General features: G+C 42.1%; 1 protein-coding gene across 5 annotated transcripts in view; it reads left to right on the plus strand.

The window, feature by feature from the left end:
• PPM1B (protein phosphatase, Mg2+/Mn2+ dependent 1B) overlaps nucleotides 1-18,043 on the plus strand; it is a 136,272-nt gene that overhangs the window by 85,995 nt on the left and 32,234 nt on the right. For all 5 annotated transcript variants that reach the window (XM_029593334.1, XM_029593335.1, XM_029593336.1 and 2 more), the window contains one exon: nucleotides 11,071-11,188. In XM_029593334.1, coding sequence (XP_029449194.1) covers nucleotides 11,071-11,188 — 118 coding nt within the window. The remainder of the gene's footprint in view (nucleotides 1-11,070; nucleotides 11,189-18,043) is intronic.

The following is an 18,043-nucleotide window of genomic DNA, read 5'->3' on the forward strand; positions in this document are numbered from 1 at the left end:
CCACAGATTTTGTCTATGACCTTCCACTCTCTGGCAGCAATACTACCATATGGGTGGTTGTACATAGATTTTATCCCCCTTCCTGGACTCCCATTTGCGGCTGGATGCTGCTGAGCTCCTCACGTGCGGCAACATGCCACCACTATTGCTGTCTCCAGCGCACACTCAACCAGCCAGCATTTAAGGGTCCACTGTGGGGAAAAGCCTGTGGTGCCCTAAGATTATGCCAGCCGCTAAGCCCTACTTAAAGGCTTCCCGGACCTCCCTGCCTTGCTTCTGCAACAGGTCTGCCGCGAGCAGTGTGTTGCTATAGCATTCCTGTTTCCAGCTTCGTCCAGCCTTGCCTCCCAACTCGGCCTCGTCTAATTTTGTCTTCCAGTGTCATCTGGGTGTCTGTCTTCACCCTCTGCTTGTTGCTCCAGATCTTGAACTCTCGCTTGGACCTGACCGCGATTTGTCTGCTGTCAGGACCTGGACCCAACCATTCTCACCTGCTGCCTGCCCTGACCTTGGCTGTCCTCTGACCCAGATTCCAAGGGCTCAACCTCAGAGGAGGCAGCTGGTAAGGATGAAGCTCCAGACTCTTGTTATAGGGCACGTTTGCCAGCTGCCAGCCTAGGACTTTGGGGGTTCACCCTTGAGGCTGTCTTAATAATGTCACAGCACTAAGGGCTCTCTCATCTCCTATCCCTTACACGCAGGCAACAATCAGTTTGAAGGAGCTATAGTGTTCAATGTCTGAGACAGGAGTGGAGTTGCACCAATCAACCATATCAAGAGCTTTGTATACGCCTGGCCTGCATGGGAAGGTGGCTAGGAAGAAGCTATTACTAAATTAAAAAAAAACAAAAAACAACCCACATCAAAGCACATCTGAGTTTGCCAGAAAGCAGTAGAGTGACCCAGCTAAAATGTGGGATAAGGGTTTGTGGTCAGATGAAACAAAAATAGAGCTTTTTGGCCAAAACTCAAAATGCTATGTGTGGCAACAAACCTAACACTACCCATTCCTCTGCAAACACCATCTCAACAGTAAAGTTTGGGGGGTGGCAGTATCAGTTGTAGAGATGCTTTTCCTCAGTGGGGACTGGGCATCTTGTTAAAATAGAGTGGATGCAACATACAGGCAGATACTGCAAGTCAACCTGCTTCAGTCTGCTAAAAAACTAAACCTTAGGAGAAAGTTCACCTTTCATCTGAATAATGATCTCGGACACAAGGCCAAAGCAACACAGGAATGGTTGAACAGCAAAAAGGTGAATGTTCTACAATGGCCAATTCAAATTCCAGATCTCAATCCAAGCAAGAATCTGTGGCACTATTTGAAAACTGCAGTCCATAAGCATCAGCCGAACAACCTGGAGTAAATCTGCAAGGAAGAATGGGCAAAAATCACTCCCAAACAATGTGCAAAGCTGGTAAAAACTTACTCCAATAGACTTAAAGATGTTATTGCAGCAAAAGGTGGTTCTACCAAGTACTAGTCTGAAGGGGCTGAATACTTATGCAAGCAGCATTTTTCAGCTTTTAATTTTATTTTACAAAAAATGCAGAGAAATAATTTTGAGTTTGAAAATTTACTTTAAGAGCATACTGGTTAGCAATAAACAGATGGGTAGATATTCAAAAGCCATTTAGACGGATAATTGAAAAGCTATCTGTCTAAATGGCTAAGCTGCTATTTTAAAAAGCTTAATGGCAATATTCTAGCCAGATGGCGAGTTATCTGGCTAGAGTATAGCCAGTTAAGTTGGCATTTTTCAGGGTAGGCAATAGGTGTTCCCGGAAGGAGTGAAGTTATCCGGTTAACATAACCGGCTACCTCTGGCCATGCCTGGCTGGTCTGAAGTTAGCCAGATACATCTACCCAGCTAACTTTAAGAGATCCAGGTATATTTGGCAGCACTACTGTGCTGCTGAATATTCCGGTTAAGTTAGCCTCATAGGTGTATCTGGCTACCTTAACTAGCTACTTAGTGACTGAATATGGACCTCATGCTGCCTCTTTCGTCCTCGCTTACCTTCCAGACCGATATGATCTGCGTACAAAAACACCCTCCAGGCCCCCTCCATCAAAACTTCATTACGAAAGAGAGCCCTCTCCTCTGCGGGCCCATTGCATTGGAACTCTCTACCTCCAGATCTCAGACTCGAAAAATGCCCAATCACCTTCAAAAAGAGACTCAAAACCTGGTTGTTTAAGCAGGCCTTCTCGCAATGCACTTGACCGGTCTACTCATAGATGATGCTATAGTAGAACTCTAATTTGCTAGTCGTCATCTCCAGCCTTTTTGCAATCGAGTTTATAGTATCACCACTTATTTAAGCTCCCGCTACATCCTGTTCCTTTTCCAACCCTCCAGCTAATAGCTCTCGAATTTATCCCTGGTTGGTTTTTCAGCTTTTTCCAAGTTTGTTATTCCTTGTTTAATGTAATGCATAATTGCAGACTCCTTTATGCTATGTTTTTCGTTTCAATGTAAACCGAAGTGATTTGTAACTTGTTACAAGAATATCGATATAAAAAAATGTTAAATAGAACAATTTGTGTAAATGTCATCTGTAATCCACACATCTGCTGTTTTTTTGTTTTTTTTTGGGGGGGGGGGGGGGAGTCGAATACTTTTGCAAGCCACTGTATTTAAACTACATACAGTGCCTTGTACGAAGGGATGAAAACTTTTTTTTTCTGTATAAAAAAAAAAAATAGAAATCAAAATATATTAAAGTAAATTACATAGAACAGTGACAAAATGTATTAAATATAATTTTTAACCTGCACCCTTCCATAGTTTGGCAGCATACAAAAATAACTTAATTGTAATGTAATATAAAAACAGACAATATTTATTTATTTATTTATTTTTTATTTTTATATACCGATGTTCCTGTATAATATACATATCACACCGGTTTACAAGGAACTAAAACTGTCGCCTCAGGGGCGGAATACATTGAAATAAATAACTTAAAGATAAATAAAAGGCCTAATATAACTGAGATATAGTACTACTCTGAAACATATGTACAGGGGAGATAGAGGACCGGGGACTATAATGTCATTGTATTCCATTGTATTATACTAAAACTGCAATGGACACAATAAGTAAAACTTAAAATTTCCTAGCGTGTAGCAGATGGACTCAGGACCAATGGGTATAGTGTACTCCTGATAGCAGTTGGAGACGGATCAGATTTCAATCTGACATCGGCCCTAGTACATATACCCCTGCAGGAAGTGCAGCTCTTCAGTATTTTCCGTCTCCATAGCCGTTAGGGACTCTATGCAAGCTCACACAGCGTTAGAGTAATTTTTCCAAAGAAAACCAAAATAAGAAATCTTACCTCTACAGATGAGCCCCGCTCTCCTGCGGTGACACCCATTGGGTCTCTCCCCCAGTTGAGAATTCCTGAGGTGATTGCCGCGATCCCTCGGAGGTAAGCCTCGGTCAGGCAGCCGACCCTCGGTGGGGACCTAGCCCCCGACATCGGGTGAGGCTGAGAGGCAGCGGGTGCAACTTTGAGCGCAGTGGTGAAGGTATTTTCCCTCTCCCTCACATAGCCAGAGACCGCCTGGAACGAGACCGGGAAGCGCCGAGACAAGGTAAGGTAGAAATCTATTTAAAAGTCTCTGGTCTCCGATGCTCGAGGAGTCGCAAGGGTCGCCAGCCGGCACCAGTGCCACCGGGTTGATCTGCCCTAGCAGGGCTAGACCCTGGTCAGATCCGAAGGTCCTCCGAGGTGGTTGCCATATTGTCTGCGTGGTCGCAGTCACCATTTTGATCTGTTTGCCACCCTGTCCGCCGTTCCGATTCGTGTGCACAGAGGCGAGCCGTGTGCACAAATACCTTGTGAGCCCAATACCGTGCGCAGAAGTGATGTGCATAGCCACGCCTTACTGTGCCGGGCGCATAACTTCGATCTGGGCGCACAACAGCACGCACATCTCCCTGAGCGCGCACCAAACCTATGCGCACAACTTCGACACACCAGAGCGCACAACTGTATTTTACGCGCACAAGCCATGGCACCACCGGAAAAGAAACTCAAGGCTCAGGGCCTTTGCCCAGCATGTCACATTAGAGCTGCACAGCATGAGGAGGCCACGGCCCTGTGTGTACAGTGTGAAGAAGCCCTAGGGGATCCAACTCGTGGCCCTCCCCAGCCGGTACCAGGTTCCAGCCTCTCGAGCAGTGCGCCGGACCTAGCATTGCTCAGCGGGACCCCCCTCAAAGGGGGCTCCCTAGGGACACTGCGCTCCTTAGTCTAGACCCAGCATCTATCTCCTGGGTGGAATTCTTCAAAGGTCTATATACCTTCGTTCACATGCAACTGGGGCCTCCTATAATATGGCCACAGCCTCCACCAGAGGACCTCAACATCCTGGGACCCTCTATGCCCAGGGAAGTGATCCCACCGCCCAGAAGCCCCACCTTCGGGGACACGTATGAGGATTCAGAACCCCTGGAGGAAGGGGAACTCCCGGGGACAGAACCCTACCGAACCATGAGATGCTTCTTCACCAAGGACAGACTTCCAGACCTGGTCACACACAGCTTAAAAGAGCTTGCTATTCCGGGTACAAGTGCCTCGGGGGAACCTAAGACTAACCCTCTACTAGAGGGACTCCATCAGACCTCCCGCCATTTCCCACTATTACAAGCTGTCTAGCAACTAATTGACCTGGAATGGGATGCCCCGGAAAACTACGTTCAAAGGGGGGGCGGGCTCTGGCAGCCATGTACCCTCTGGACCCAGCCGCCAAAGATTTCCTGGCATGTCCGAAAGTGGATGCCATGGTCTGCGTGGTCTCGAAGCACACTACTATCCCAGTGGAGGGAGGAGCAGCACTCAAGGATGCTCAAGACAGACATCTGGAATATATCCTCAAACAGTCCTTTGACGTCTCCGCTATGTCTTTACAGATCGCGGCCTGCTGTGCCGAGGTGACATGCACCTGCTTATCACAGACCAGGAACAACACTCCGGGGGAGGCCCTGGAACCAGCAGGATCATTCCTCGCGGACGCCGCTTCTGATCTGGTATGCACTGCAGCTAGAGGAGTGTCATCCGCTGTGGCAGCCAGAAGACAACTCTGGCTCCGAAACTAGGCAGCCGACGCATCCTCCAAAACGAGACTCTCAAAGATGCCTTTCAAGGGAACTCTCCTGTTCGGAAGCAAAATATATTTTATTTTATTTATTTAAAAGCTCTTCTATACCGTTGTTAAGTTAGATAACCATCACAACGGTTTACAGCAAGGCACGATAATGAATAAAGTAAGTGGTATAGATTACAATTAATCATGTGCCATCATAGTGCGGTAACAATTCACTTCAATAAAATATGTGTGTACATTAAGTTTGTCTGTAGGGAGCATAGTAGATGGAAAGAATTTAACTTTAATGTGCATTTGTAGGTTACAAATAACAATTTCTAGTTTGGTGCATCCTAATCAATCAACTGTTTTTTTTTCCTTCTCTTTATCTTTATAAAAAGCTTGTTTAAATAGCCAGGTTTTCAGATTGGATTTGAATATTTTGAAGTTTCTCTGCAGTCTTATTTCGAAGCTAGCCAACAAATGGGGCGAGTCCCCACTACCGCGGCTACCGGAGGACAGGAATAAGAGAAACCAGAGATCCTTCCCCCGAACCTCCAGGGGCAGAGGATCACAGCGCTTCAACCCATATAGAAGCACAATTCAAGCGGCCCGCCCTGCAGGCCGAAGCCAGTCCTTTCAGAACAAGCACAACAAAAGGGGAGCCAGCTCGGGCCCAGGCCCCAGCCCCAAGCCCCACCCCACAATGAAAATCAGCTGACCTGTCCAAAGGAAGTAGCCATAGGGGGCAGACTTGCCCTATTCTACCAAAGATGGGTCAAGAACTTCGGACAAGTGTGTCCTATCCATCATTGGAGAGGGATATTGCCTGGATTTCCACCACCCCCCTGCCATGACCTTACAAGAGGATGGCAGTGGAAGCTACACTGACCAGATTGCTAGCCTTAGAGGCTATAACACCGGTGCCTCCACAACAAATACTGGACATTATTCCAGCTATCTTATCGTCCCCAAGAAAGAAGGAACGTTCAGACCCATTCTGGACCTCAAGGCGGTCAACAGTCACCTGAAGATTACTCGCTTCCGCATGGAAACCCTACGCTCGGTAATAAGGTCGATACAACCGGGAGAGTTCCTTACATCCCTGGATCTGTCGGAAGCCTACCTACACATTCTGATCCATCAAGAGCATCAGCGTTTTCTACACTTCTCGATCCTGGACCATCACTACCAGTTACGGGCACTACCATTCGGTTTAGCCACTGCACCCCAGACATTCACCAAGATCATAGTGGTGGTGGCAGCAACACTGAGGAAAGAAAGAATCCGCATACACCCTTATCTAGAAGATTGGCTGATCAGGGCGAAATCCCCAGAGGAAAGCCACCAGGCAACCAACAGAGTCAAAACTCTACTGGAGAGCCTCGGGTGGGTGGTCAACACAAACAAGAGCTGCCTGCAGCCCTCCCAATCTCTAGATTACTTGGAGTCTGGTTCAACACCAAACAAGACAAGGTCATCCTGACACCGACAAGGAGATCAAAACTGATGACCCAGTTGCGAACCCTGTTGAGCGAACGTCGCCCCACAGCATGAGATTACCTACAAGTCCTCAGCCTCATGGCATCCACACTGGAAGTAGTGCCATGGCCATGAGCTCACATGAGATCCCTACAACGCTCACTACTATCACGATGGAATCCACTGTCCCAGAACAACACCGTACGTCTTCAGCTCCCGGACAGAGTTCGGGCCCAACTACGATAGTGGCTACAAGAAGGCCATCTGAGCCAGGGAACGAGACTATCCTCACCAACCTGGATCCCTGCTTACCATGGATGCCAGCCTATGAGGATGGGGAGCACACTGCCAGGAGCTAACCGCGCAAGGGCAATGGAACATCAATCGCCTAGAAGCCCGGGCAGTCAGACTAGCCTGCCTACGGTTCAGTCACAGACTCAGAGACAAAGCGGTCAGAGTAATGTCGGACAATGCCACAACAGTGGCCAACATCAACTGTCAGGGAGGAACCAGAAGCCAACAGGTGTTTCTGGAAATAGACCTCCTAATGTCATGGGCGGAAGCGAATCTTCAAGAGATCTCTGCCATCCACATTGCCGGGAAAGACAACCTCGCTGCGGATTACCTCAGCAGAGAAAGTCTAGACCCAGGAGAATGGAGGTTGTCTACCTCAGTATTCCAATTGATAGTAAACCATTGGGGAACACCAACCATGGACCTCCTGGCAAACCGGTCCAATGCCCAAGTGCCCAGTTTCTTCAGCTGCAGGCGGGAACCCCAGTCCCAGGGAATCGATACCCTGGTACAGACCTGGCCACAGGAGACTCTGTTATACGCCTTCCCGCCATGGCCCCTATTGGGTGCAATCATCCACAAGAGAACACCACAGGGGACTAGTATTTCTAGTGGCCCCGGACTGGCCAAGAACACCGTGGTACGCAGACATGTGAAGACTGCTGACAGGGAGCCCCCTTCCGCTACCTCCACACAGAGACCTGTTCCAACAGGGACCGATCCTCCACGAGGATCCAGCTCCATTCTCTTATGGTCTGGTCATTGAGAGGACTCGCCTGAGGAAGAGTGGATACTCGGGGGTGCGGGGGGAGGGGGCAGTAATTGACACCCTACTCCGAGCATGCAAGTTCTCTACATCCCTAACATACATAAGGATTTGGAGAGTATTCGAAGCCTGGTGCAAGGACCGCGACATCATACCACGCTCAGTCAAAATTCCTGCGATTTTGGAATTCCTGCAGAATGGTCTACAGAAGGGATTGTCTCTCAACTCCATCAGGGTACAGGTGGCTGCATTGTCATGCTATGGAAACAAGAGCGAGAGCGGCAGCATAGCCTCTCACCCGGATGTCTCCTGCTTTCTGAAAGGAGTCAAGCAGATCTGACCACCCCTAAAGTGGCCGGTGCCTCTTTGGACCCTCAACCTGGTCTTAGATTTCCTAGCAGGAACCTCCTTCAGACCTCTCCGTGGCCTGTCTCTCAGACTATTAACATTGAAGACAGCCTTCCTGCTAGCAGTCTATTCGGCCTGTCGTATATCTGAGCTACAAGCACTGTCCTGCCGAGAGCCGTTCCTCAGACTCACTCCGGGAACCATTCAGTTATGCATAGTTCCGTCGTTCCTCCCCAAAGTGATGTCTCACTTCCATCTCAACCAAACTATCTCGCTACCATCGCCAGATGAGCATAAGAATTCGGAAGAGGCTCAAAGTCCACGCCATCTCAACCTCGGCAGGCTCCTAGTCCGATACCTGGAAAGATCAGAATCCGGACGAAAGACGGACAATCTAGTCATCCTTCGCAGCAGGAAGAAGCAAGGGGAAGCGGCCTCGCGAGCAACCATAGCCCGCTGGATCAAAGAAGTCATCAAGGTGGCCTACATAGAAACAGGCAAGCCACCGCCTTTACAAGTCAAGGCCCATTCTGCTACAGCCCAGGCAGTGTCCTGGGCGGAAACCAAGATGCTGTCACCCGCCGAGATCTTCAGGGTGGCAACATGGTCCTCCATCCACACCTTCTCCAGGTTTTACGGCCTGGATGTTCAGGCTCGGGAGGACACAGCATTTGCAAGGACAGTACTAATTGGGTCACGGGCAGCCCACCTGGTTCAGGAGTAGCTTTTATATATCCCATTGGTCCTGAGTCCATCTGCTACACACTAGGAAATGGAGAAATTATTTACCTGAATTTCGTTTTCCTTAGTGTAGACAGATGGACTCAGCATTCCACCCATGGCTGCCGTTACTCATGGAATTCTCGGGTGACATCCCTGGGAGCGAGTGATTCACGGGTAAGCCATGCTTCCCTTCAGCTAGGACATCCATCCTGCTGGGTGTCGACGTTTCCCGGTTGAGGGCACTGGCGATCTCCAGCTATAACCAATTCAGCCGGTTCAAATTAACTTTATAAATTGGTTAACTTAATTAAATCAGTTGTTCAAATTATTCAGTCATGCATATATCCACGATGCTTTTCGAGGAGAATACTGAAGAGCTGCATTTCCTGCAGGGGTATATGTACTAGGGCTGATGTCAGATTGAAATCTGCTCAGTCTCCAACTGCTATCAGGAGTACACTATACCCATTGGTCCTGAGTCCATCTGTCTACACTAAGGAAAACAAAATTATCAGGTAAGTAATTTCTCCATTACCCCAAATAAAACATAATTAGCCTTGGTTTTGCTTTTTTATTATTCTGTCTGATTCAATTGTTCAATTGTAAAGCACTGTTGCTAGTCGTTATGTTAATTGTAAACCGGTGTGATTACTAAACGAATGTCGGTATATAAAAGCTGCAAATAAATAAATAAACAAGCCCCAGACAGGGGGACCCAGCAGTTATACATACTCACAGTACTACTGAATCCACTAAAAAACATTTATAGATGAGCTGGTCATTCAAGGGATACTGTCAGATGGACAGCCCTAGGAGATGGTACTTTCCAAAGACCTTGATGGTCAAACCTTAAGGAATGCTTGGGCATAAATAATGACAAAATAGAATTAATCCAGGGTGCTGCGTTACTACTCAGCAATTTGTGGATTAACACAGCAACCTTTTATTTGACTCACCACTCAATCAGAAGCCAGTGAAGTGGTTGGAGCACTGAAGTATGATTCTCATAAACACAGGTTACAGTAAGTAATCTTGCAGCGACATTTTGTACAAGCTAACATGGTCTAAGAACTTGGGCAGAAACACCATTATACAAGGAATTGCTGTAATCTAATCTGGTCAGTACAAGTGAGAGAGAATTTATAGAAATATTCCAAAAGTTAATTTTAAGAATAAAAAAGTCTGTTAAACCCCTTGATTCAACATTTGGTGGAAGCCCTTTTTGCAGCAATGAGTCATTTTAAGGTAAATGTCATCCAACTTTGCACTGAAAGATGGTGCAGGGGTTCTTTTTGGCCATTCTTCTTGGGAGTTTAACTATTTCAGGTTAACCAAAGATCTTCTATGGACTACAGTATTCTCCATTGACGAGCAGGGCTGAATTGGCCATAATACGTGAATGATGTCTGTGCTGAATGGACCCTTCTCTCGTAGTTTGGAGCTTTCGCTTCACTGAGTATATGTGAGAGTTCCTGTATTGGCACTACTTGGTGAGCCTCTGTTGATTTGGAGAGTCAGCTATGTAGCTAAAGCTAAGTCTTACAAGGGAGGTGGGTGGGTATTAAACATGGCTAATTCATCCTGCTCTTTATGGAGAACCCCATTTACAGCAAGCAAAGTTGCTTTCTCTAATGCAAAGTCCTGCTCTCACCAGGTCTTGCTTCAGCAGCAGTTCTTCAAGACTCACTTTTACTTGGCTACACTTTATATATATATATAAAAAAGGCAGCATTTGACGCCAACAATCATGCATAACCACTAGATGGTGTGAAAAGATTCTTGAATATTGTAAAGCTTGAGCGAAGCTTCTGAGTCTCCAGTTATGTAATGAGTAGGGACCTTTATTTTCAGTTTTCATTTTATTCTTTCTGGGAATTTATTGAAGTTAGAGCAAGAGCAAACTATCATTTGAAATGCAATCTGACTTGTGACTCAAAAAAATGATTAAAATATGAGAAGGACATACACATACAGGGCTACCGACTGCCAGATGTCCTGCTGTGCCTCAGTATCATCATCGTAACCTTTCTCAAGTACATTTCATATGAAATCCAAACAGTGGATTTTATATTTTCTGATAGTATATTGTATGTTTTTCTTATACAATTAAGATTTACCTTAAAGAGCAGCATCTATGTCTGCAATTTACTGCAAACACTAAGATGGGCCGCGTTGTGAATTCCATTTTTCTCAGGAGTATATGAACTGCTCCGAATACTTCACAGAATTGCAAAAAGTTCCCATTCAAAATTAAAAAAAAAAAAAAAAAAAAGTTTTTCTTCTAAGTAGCATGATTAAGAACAAGTAGAAGTTAAAATATGCAATTAACTATCTTATGTGTGTTTGTTTTCTTTAACAGGGAAGCCGTGATAACATGAGTATTGTGCTAGTTTGTTTTTCAAATGCCCCTAAAGTTGCGGAAGAGGCTGTAAAAAGAGACACAGACTTGGATAAATATTTAGAGTCAAGAGTTGAAGGTGAGATTTCTGTGAAATAGGTTTGCTATAATTTATGCTAAAACGGTTTACCTTTTAAAAATAATGGGATCTGTGACATTGATGGATGAACTGCTGCATTTGCATCCCATGAAAAATTGGGAGTACATATTGGAGCCGAAGGTCCAGTTGTGGCAACAGGTCTCCTTGCTGAGTTTGACTACAGCAATTTTGTTTTTATTGAAGATAAATGACCAACTTATTGATTATTTTTGACAGAATAGCAGTATGTAACAGAATGATATAGTTATCACGAGAGAGTAATTCTAATGCCAAACTTACCTTCCCTCCTTGGAAGAAATCCATAGTATGCATATGGCATCTCAGTTGCATGTCACACTTAATTCTAAAGTACTGTACAGAAATCAGGCTTTAATTTCCAACACTTTCCCCATACTTCTTTGAAAGATCAGGCCTATTTTTAAATTTCTGGTACCTTTTATAATAGGCATTAATTCCTTTCACTTTTTTTATACATATGCTTATCAATTTTCCAATTTCTGAAAATCTATATTGCTAATAACTATGTTCCATTTATTTTCCCAGAATCCTATTCTGCAATCCAGATCTGTTTCTAGCAAGATATAAACAGGGTTCCTGGGGTTTTAAACCTTATGTTCAACAAAATCCAAAATGTTCTGCCAGAATATCTGTAATGGTGGGCACTGTCATATTTTGTGAAAATAAGATTCCCATCTATTTTCATTAGTTTTAGATGCCAAAATACTGTTAAGAGAATTTGTCAGCTTTCTCGTTAGTGTCACTCTTCTAGTGTTTTTTTTTTGTTTTTTTTTAAATCACACTGATTTTTTTCCCATATTTTCTATTTCAACTCCATATCAGCTCACCTTTTTCAGACTCAAGTTCAGTAGGTAAGCTTCTCGCAGAACAACATACCTTTTAGAAGCTTTAAGCGAAGGAGGTTTTCTTCAGGAAAACTTTTCCCAAGTGGGTTTTGTTCCACAAATCTTTTATCAAATAGCCTTTTTACCCCCGAAAAAAATCTCTAATTGAGTATTTTTAAAACCAGTTCTTTACAAGTCAGATTCTGTTTGTAATTCTAAAATCAATTTTAGAACATTCTGCTGAAAAATGTGATGCACAAAATGAATGTTTCATAGAATCCATTGCTAAATTTTAAGAACATAAGAAATTGCAATGCTGGGTCAGACCAAGGGTCCATCAAGCCCAGCATCCTGCTTCCAACAGAGGCCAAACCAGGCCACAAGAACCTGGCAATTACCCAAACACTAAGAAGATCCCAAATATGCTCATTAAGTAAGAAATTATTTAATTTTGAGTTTCTCTCCATAATTTAACTTTATTACATTAGTGTTTTTCTCTGCCTCCATTCCCAACATAGTATAAAACAGTTAGAGCTTAACAATTTCTTAACATTACCTGCTAAGAGTACATCCAGTGCCTTGTTTATGCTTGCACATTGATTCATATACTTACTTGTGGGGGAATTTTAAATTCTGCAAACAAAAATTTCTGCAAAATTCTGCTTTTATGTATATTTATCAAAATAACACAATATACATGACAATCTTAAGTAATTAACATTTTTCTGTATTATATTTTAAATTACTTAAAGATGCAGAATTTTAACTATTCTGAGCAGAATTTTCCTAGAAATACATTGTAAGAATGTCCCTTCCATGCTCTCTCCCTACTCCCCTGGCCAGTTTCTTTTCACTTTGCCTTCTCAGGCCCCCCCCAACTCCTCCACCCTCCATTATTTCTCCCACACTCCTTATTTCTGCTCCCAGAATTTGACCATGCTATCAGTATTGCCTCTCATATAGGTTCCCTCGGTCCCTCTCTCTCTCATACAGGCTCCCTCTCTCACAGACAAACAAGCACCCTCACTGCACATATATACGATCCCTTCTTTCTCACACACATACACACTCCTTCACAATCTCCTCGCAAAGAACCCTTCTCTGGCACCCCCCCACCCCTCCCTGCACACACAGTCTCTCACACACACAGCCTCGCTCTCACCGGGGCCGTCACCATTTTTGCCACAAGAGGGATAGGGTCCACTTGCAGCATGCTGGGGCCTGCTCCAAATTCTGCGCAGAAAATAGGAATTCTGTGCTAATTCTGTGCTACTGTGGAGCGCAGAATTAGCACAGAATTCTTCCAAGAGTAAATAGTAGTATCTAGGATAAGGTAATTCAAATCCCTCCTATTCCCTACTAGCCTGTAAAATTTTCTTAATTACTGTAGGCTTTTCCCTAAAACCAAGTTGATGTACAAACTTTCCAGTTGTTTCATATAGAATATATATATATTTATATAATGAAAAATGTAAACATATATAATTTAGGTGCACCTGAAGAACCATCGTAATTTTATTAATTCTTTCTAAGAAGGAAAGGAATAAATCATCTGTAAGTCCTCATTAATTCTTTGAATTGCTGGTACAATATTTACCTCCAATTTATCATCCAATCACTTGAGAAAAATCACCAAATATTTCAGTTTAGCTATAGCTATTTGTTTAAAACAATATTTATAGAAGCTTTCTGCATTTTAATTTAGCTTGGGTTGCATGTTTTCTCTCAAATGTTAATTTGAATAGTTGTAAGATTTCATGCTTGGTAACAGTATGTATTTTTTAGCCATTTGTCTAGATTTAAAATTACATTGACTAATTTCTTTATCTGCTTGTTAATTTGTCCATAACTGTTTTAATTTATACCTGTGATAATATATACTTTTTGCTTGTAACATCTTTGTCACAATTTTTTAGTAGTGAAATATGATTATTTTTTAGTGCAAGAAAAACATCTGTAGGTCAGCTTAGTTCCACATTTCATGTGGTGCCCTTTGTATAGATCTGAAGTTTGTGTGATTTTAAAATTTCTTGGTAACAATGTTAGATAATTTTTTTTTAACTATGTGTGGATAATATAAACTTTTATAAACGTATATCTCTTCGAACAGATTAATAAGTAGATTCTTCAATGTTAGCTGGCTTGTTTCTTGGCTTCATTTCTATTTTATATCTTGTTCTTGCGTGTCCATCTCCTTTGCATTCTAAAATATTTTTGTGTACTCTACATCTTTTTTATTATGGCCACATCCCACTTTAATTTATATCCTTCCCTGAACCCACTCTTTAGTTATTCATGCTATATTTATACATTTTGTGAATCATTATGATGCCTGCTTGGAGTTCTGATGAGGTTTAGCACAGTAGCACCCACATTTTACCTGTATTAATTGTACTAGAGTTCACTGTACCAAATTATGCAAATTGCTAGGAAGAATAACTGAGTTATTCAATTTTACTTATAAGAAGTAAAATATGAATGTCTTGATGTACTAAACCATATATAAAATTGATCCTCTATCATCCCCAGTCTCCCTTCGCTTGACTCTAGAATTTCTTTAGCTAGATCTCTGTATGGTTTGTATCTAGGCTGCAGAGCTTTGAAGTGAAATTTTCAATTTTAGTACTTGTGGGGAGAAAAAAACAAGCAGTGAATATCTTTTGGGCACCAAAGAATGGTGAACTAGCTTGTGTTAATGTAGGTTCACAGATAGTCAAAAGTTTTTTCTTATTCTGTTTCTAGGCACAAGAACAGTCAAACTTGCTGACCAAATTGCCAATTTTGCTGTAGAATGAGCCTCAGTTATCATTGGGGATCCACATTTCATTTGTTTGAAATGAGATGTTTTAAAGAAGATTGATATTGGTACTCTTAAGGCAGCTTTTCCAAGCAGTGAAGCAGATTTTTGCATTTTGGATCCTAAGATACCGGTCTGTTTTTGACTGTAGTCTTGAATACGTCTCCTCTCTTAAAAATTCTTCTATAATCAGGCCATCAAAGGAATACTTCACATTGGCATTCTTTTTCATTAGTAACAGTGTTAGAAATGTTAAGCCTGTAGTGCGTTGCCAGTTTTTGATCCTGTTTGCAGATAAAACTATATTAAAATGTAAGGCCCACATATTAAAACACAAGACCTAACATGGCCATGTTTTGGCAATAATGCTTGCATTGGGGATCAATCACCACAATATAAGCAAATTAAAAAAAAAGAAAAAGAAATTCAGATAACAGTACCCCTAATCAAGATGTGTTAGTGAAAGTAGACTCACAACTGGTAAAGGAAAGGAATGGTTCCCGAAAATGTGAGAATGCAAGAATTCTAGCTACAGTGTAGTTCATAGACCTTTGTCCATATAATTCTTCAGTTGAGACTCTTGTTCATGTTGCTCAATTATATATATGTATGTGTGTGTGTGTAGATCTAAAAAAGTTCATATTATTGAATAAAGTAATTTTACCCTCTTTTTTATTTTTGTAATTTATATTTTTATATGGTTATTACTTATTTCTTGCACAGTGTATTGTTTTTTTTATTTTTTGTTTATTGCTGCTAGTATCTACCTTTGTATAAGCTTGTGATTTTGTGCCTCTCTTTGTGTGTCACATAATCTACAACCTGCCACAAAATCAAACTGAAGCTCCCCCACTGCCTATTTCAGTCACCTGAAGAAATCTACATGGTGCCTGCTTTCAGTCTCTGCTTCCTGTTTCCTGCTTCCTTTTTCCCCTTGCAAGTAGCCTGCAGGGAACAGGAGGGGTAGAAAGTGAAACTGAGGCCAGAGCAGAAGAGAAAAGAGGTGCACTGCTTCCCAATCCAGCTTCTCTCCTCCTGTTTCTATACAATGCCTACCCCTCCGCCCCAAAACAGGAGAGGAGGGGTGAAGGAGTGGCAGAGAAAGCAGTCAGAATGTTTAATTCCTCAAAGACTTCTTAAATCAAACCAAAGATTTTGATATGAGTCATGGCCATTTAGAAGAATTTCATTTTTATACAAATCTTTGTATGCGTTTGTGGCCAGTACAAAGTCCTGGATGGGTTTTTGGAAGTCTGCAAATGCTGGTCTTCCACAACTGGCAAGGAGGGCATTAATTTCAATTCATAGGAAATTGGCACTGTTGCTTACAAGTGTAAAACTTGTGCTATTTTCCAGCATACTTATGCTCATAGACTCTGAAAGACAAGGACTCAAGAAAATATAAAAAGGATGGTTGGGCTGTGTGTTCAGTTAAAAACAAAAGTGATATTTCATAGTTAAATTTGTAGCTTATGATAAATAGTTGACTTATGTATTTGGTAAGTTTTGTATTGGTATATCATTAAGTATTTAAAAATATATAATGTATACTCTGTCTATGGATATTTCAGAATTGTTGGAGTTATCATTAGATTCAGAAATTAGAGAGGAAATCAATGCTTGTAAAATTCTCATTTATATCTGATCGTAACTATGTTTTGAAAATGTTTCCCAGAAATAGATTAGCCTCTCTTTATGGAGCTCAGGTTTGGATATACCCTGATGTGGTAAAGATAACACAGCAAAGTAGGAAAGAATTTCTTGCTGTGAGAGAAAGGGTCCTTAGTATAGGAGCCCAATACTTCTTAAAATATTCTAGCAAATGTGTTAGGTACCTAAATAATTATGTATTTTTTGAGCCAGAACAATTAAAAGATTTTCTGATGGGCCATTCTCAAAGGACTCCCAGAGAGGGATTGACTTAATAGTAATAGGGATGCTCTCTTATCTTATACCTCTGTGAAATAATGAATAAAGTTTTCGCTCATAATTCTGTTGCCCCCATAATTCCTATATTTAGGTACATATCCTTAATTCTAAAATGCTTGAATTTTGATGGATAGTTGTTATAAAATTATATGAAGGAATATCTACCGTGTTCTAATAAGAATGTATTTCATGTAATTTTTTGAAATTTGAGAATAAAAAATTAAATATATATAATGTGAGGTTTTCATTAAAATTTGACTTTTGCATAATGAGATGAATAGGAAACATTATGCAAATTTTGAAAATTCTGCCACAATTCGCTGACTTTGGTCGCAGAATCTAGAAAAATAACAACATAAGAAATTGCCATGCTGGGTCAGACCAAGGGTCCATCAAGCCCAGCATCCTGTTTCCAACAGAGGCCAAAACCAGGCCACAAGAACCTGGCAATTACCCAACACTAAGAAGATCCCATGCTACTGATGCAATCAATAGCAGTGGCTATTCACTAAGTAAACTTGATTAATAGCCGTTAATGGACTTCTCCTCCAAGAACTTATCCAAACCTTTTTTGAACACAGCTACACTAACTGCACTAACCACATCCTCTGGCAACAAATTCCAGAGCTTTATTGTGCATTGAGTGAAATAATTTTCTCAGATTAGTCTTAAATGTGCTATTTGCTAACTTCATGGAATGCCCCCTAGTCCTTCTATTATTCGAAAGTGTAAATAACCAAGTCACATCTACTCGTTCAAGACCTCTCATGATCTTAAAGACCTCTATCATATCCCCCCTCAGCCGTCTATTCTCCAAGCTGAACAGCCCTAACCTCTTCAGTCTTTCCTCATAGGGAAGCTGTTCCATCCTCTTTATCATTTTGGTTGCCCTTCTCTGTACCTTCTCCATCGCAACTATATCTTTTTTGAGATATGGCGACCAGAACTGTACACAGTATGCAAGGTGTGGTCTCACCATGGAGCGATATAGAGGCATTATGACATTTTCCGTTCTATTAACCATTCCCCTCCTAATAATTCTGTGCCACAGGAAACTAGGAGCTCAGATCAAGTGTGCTACAAGTGAGTCCCAAAAGGCTAGGCTCCAAGACTTCCTTACTGGTAACCAAAGTCCAATGCCTAGATAAGCATCAAAGGCTTAGTGGAAAGATGACAGACCCAAACTAATTGTTGCTTCTAAACAAATGAAACTAGCTGTATTTTCTAAAATCTGTATCTGTAAATCAGGAATATATTCTTAGACTT

The sequence above is a fragment of the Rhinatrema bivittatum genome, chromosome 3 (genome assembly GCF_901001135.1).
Source record: "Rhinatrema bivittatum chromosome 3, aRhiBiv1.1, whole genome shotgun sequence".
Taxonomy (NCBI): domain Eukaryota; kingdom Metazoa; phylum Chordata; class Amphibia; order Gymnophiona; family Rhinatrematidae; genus Rhinatrema; species Rhinatrema bivittatum.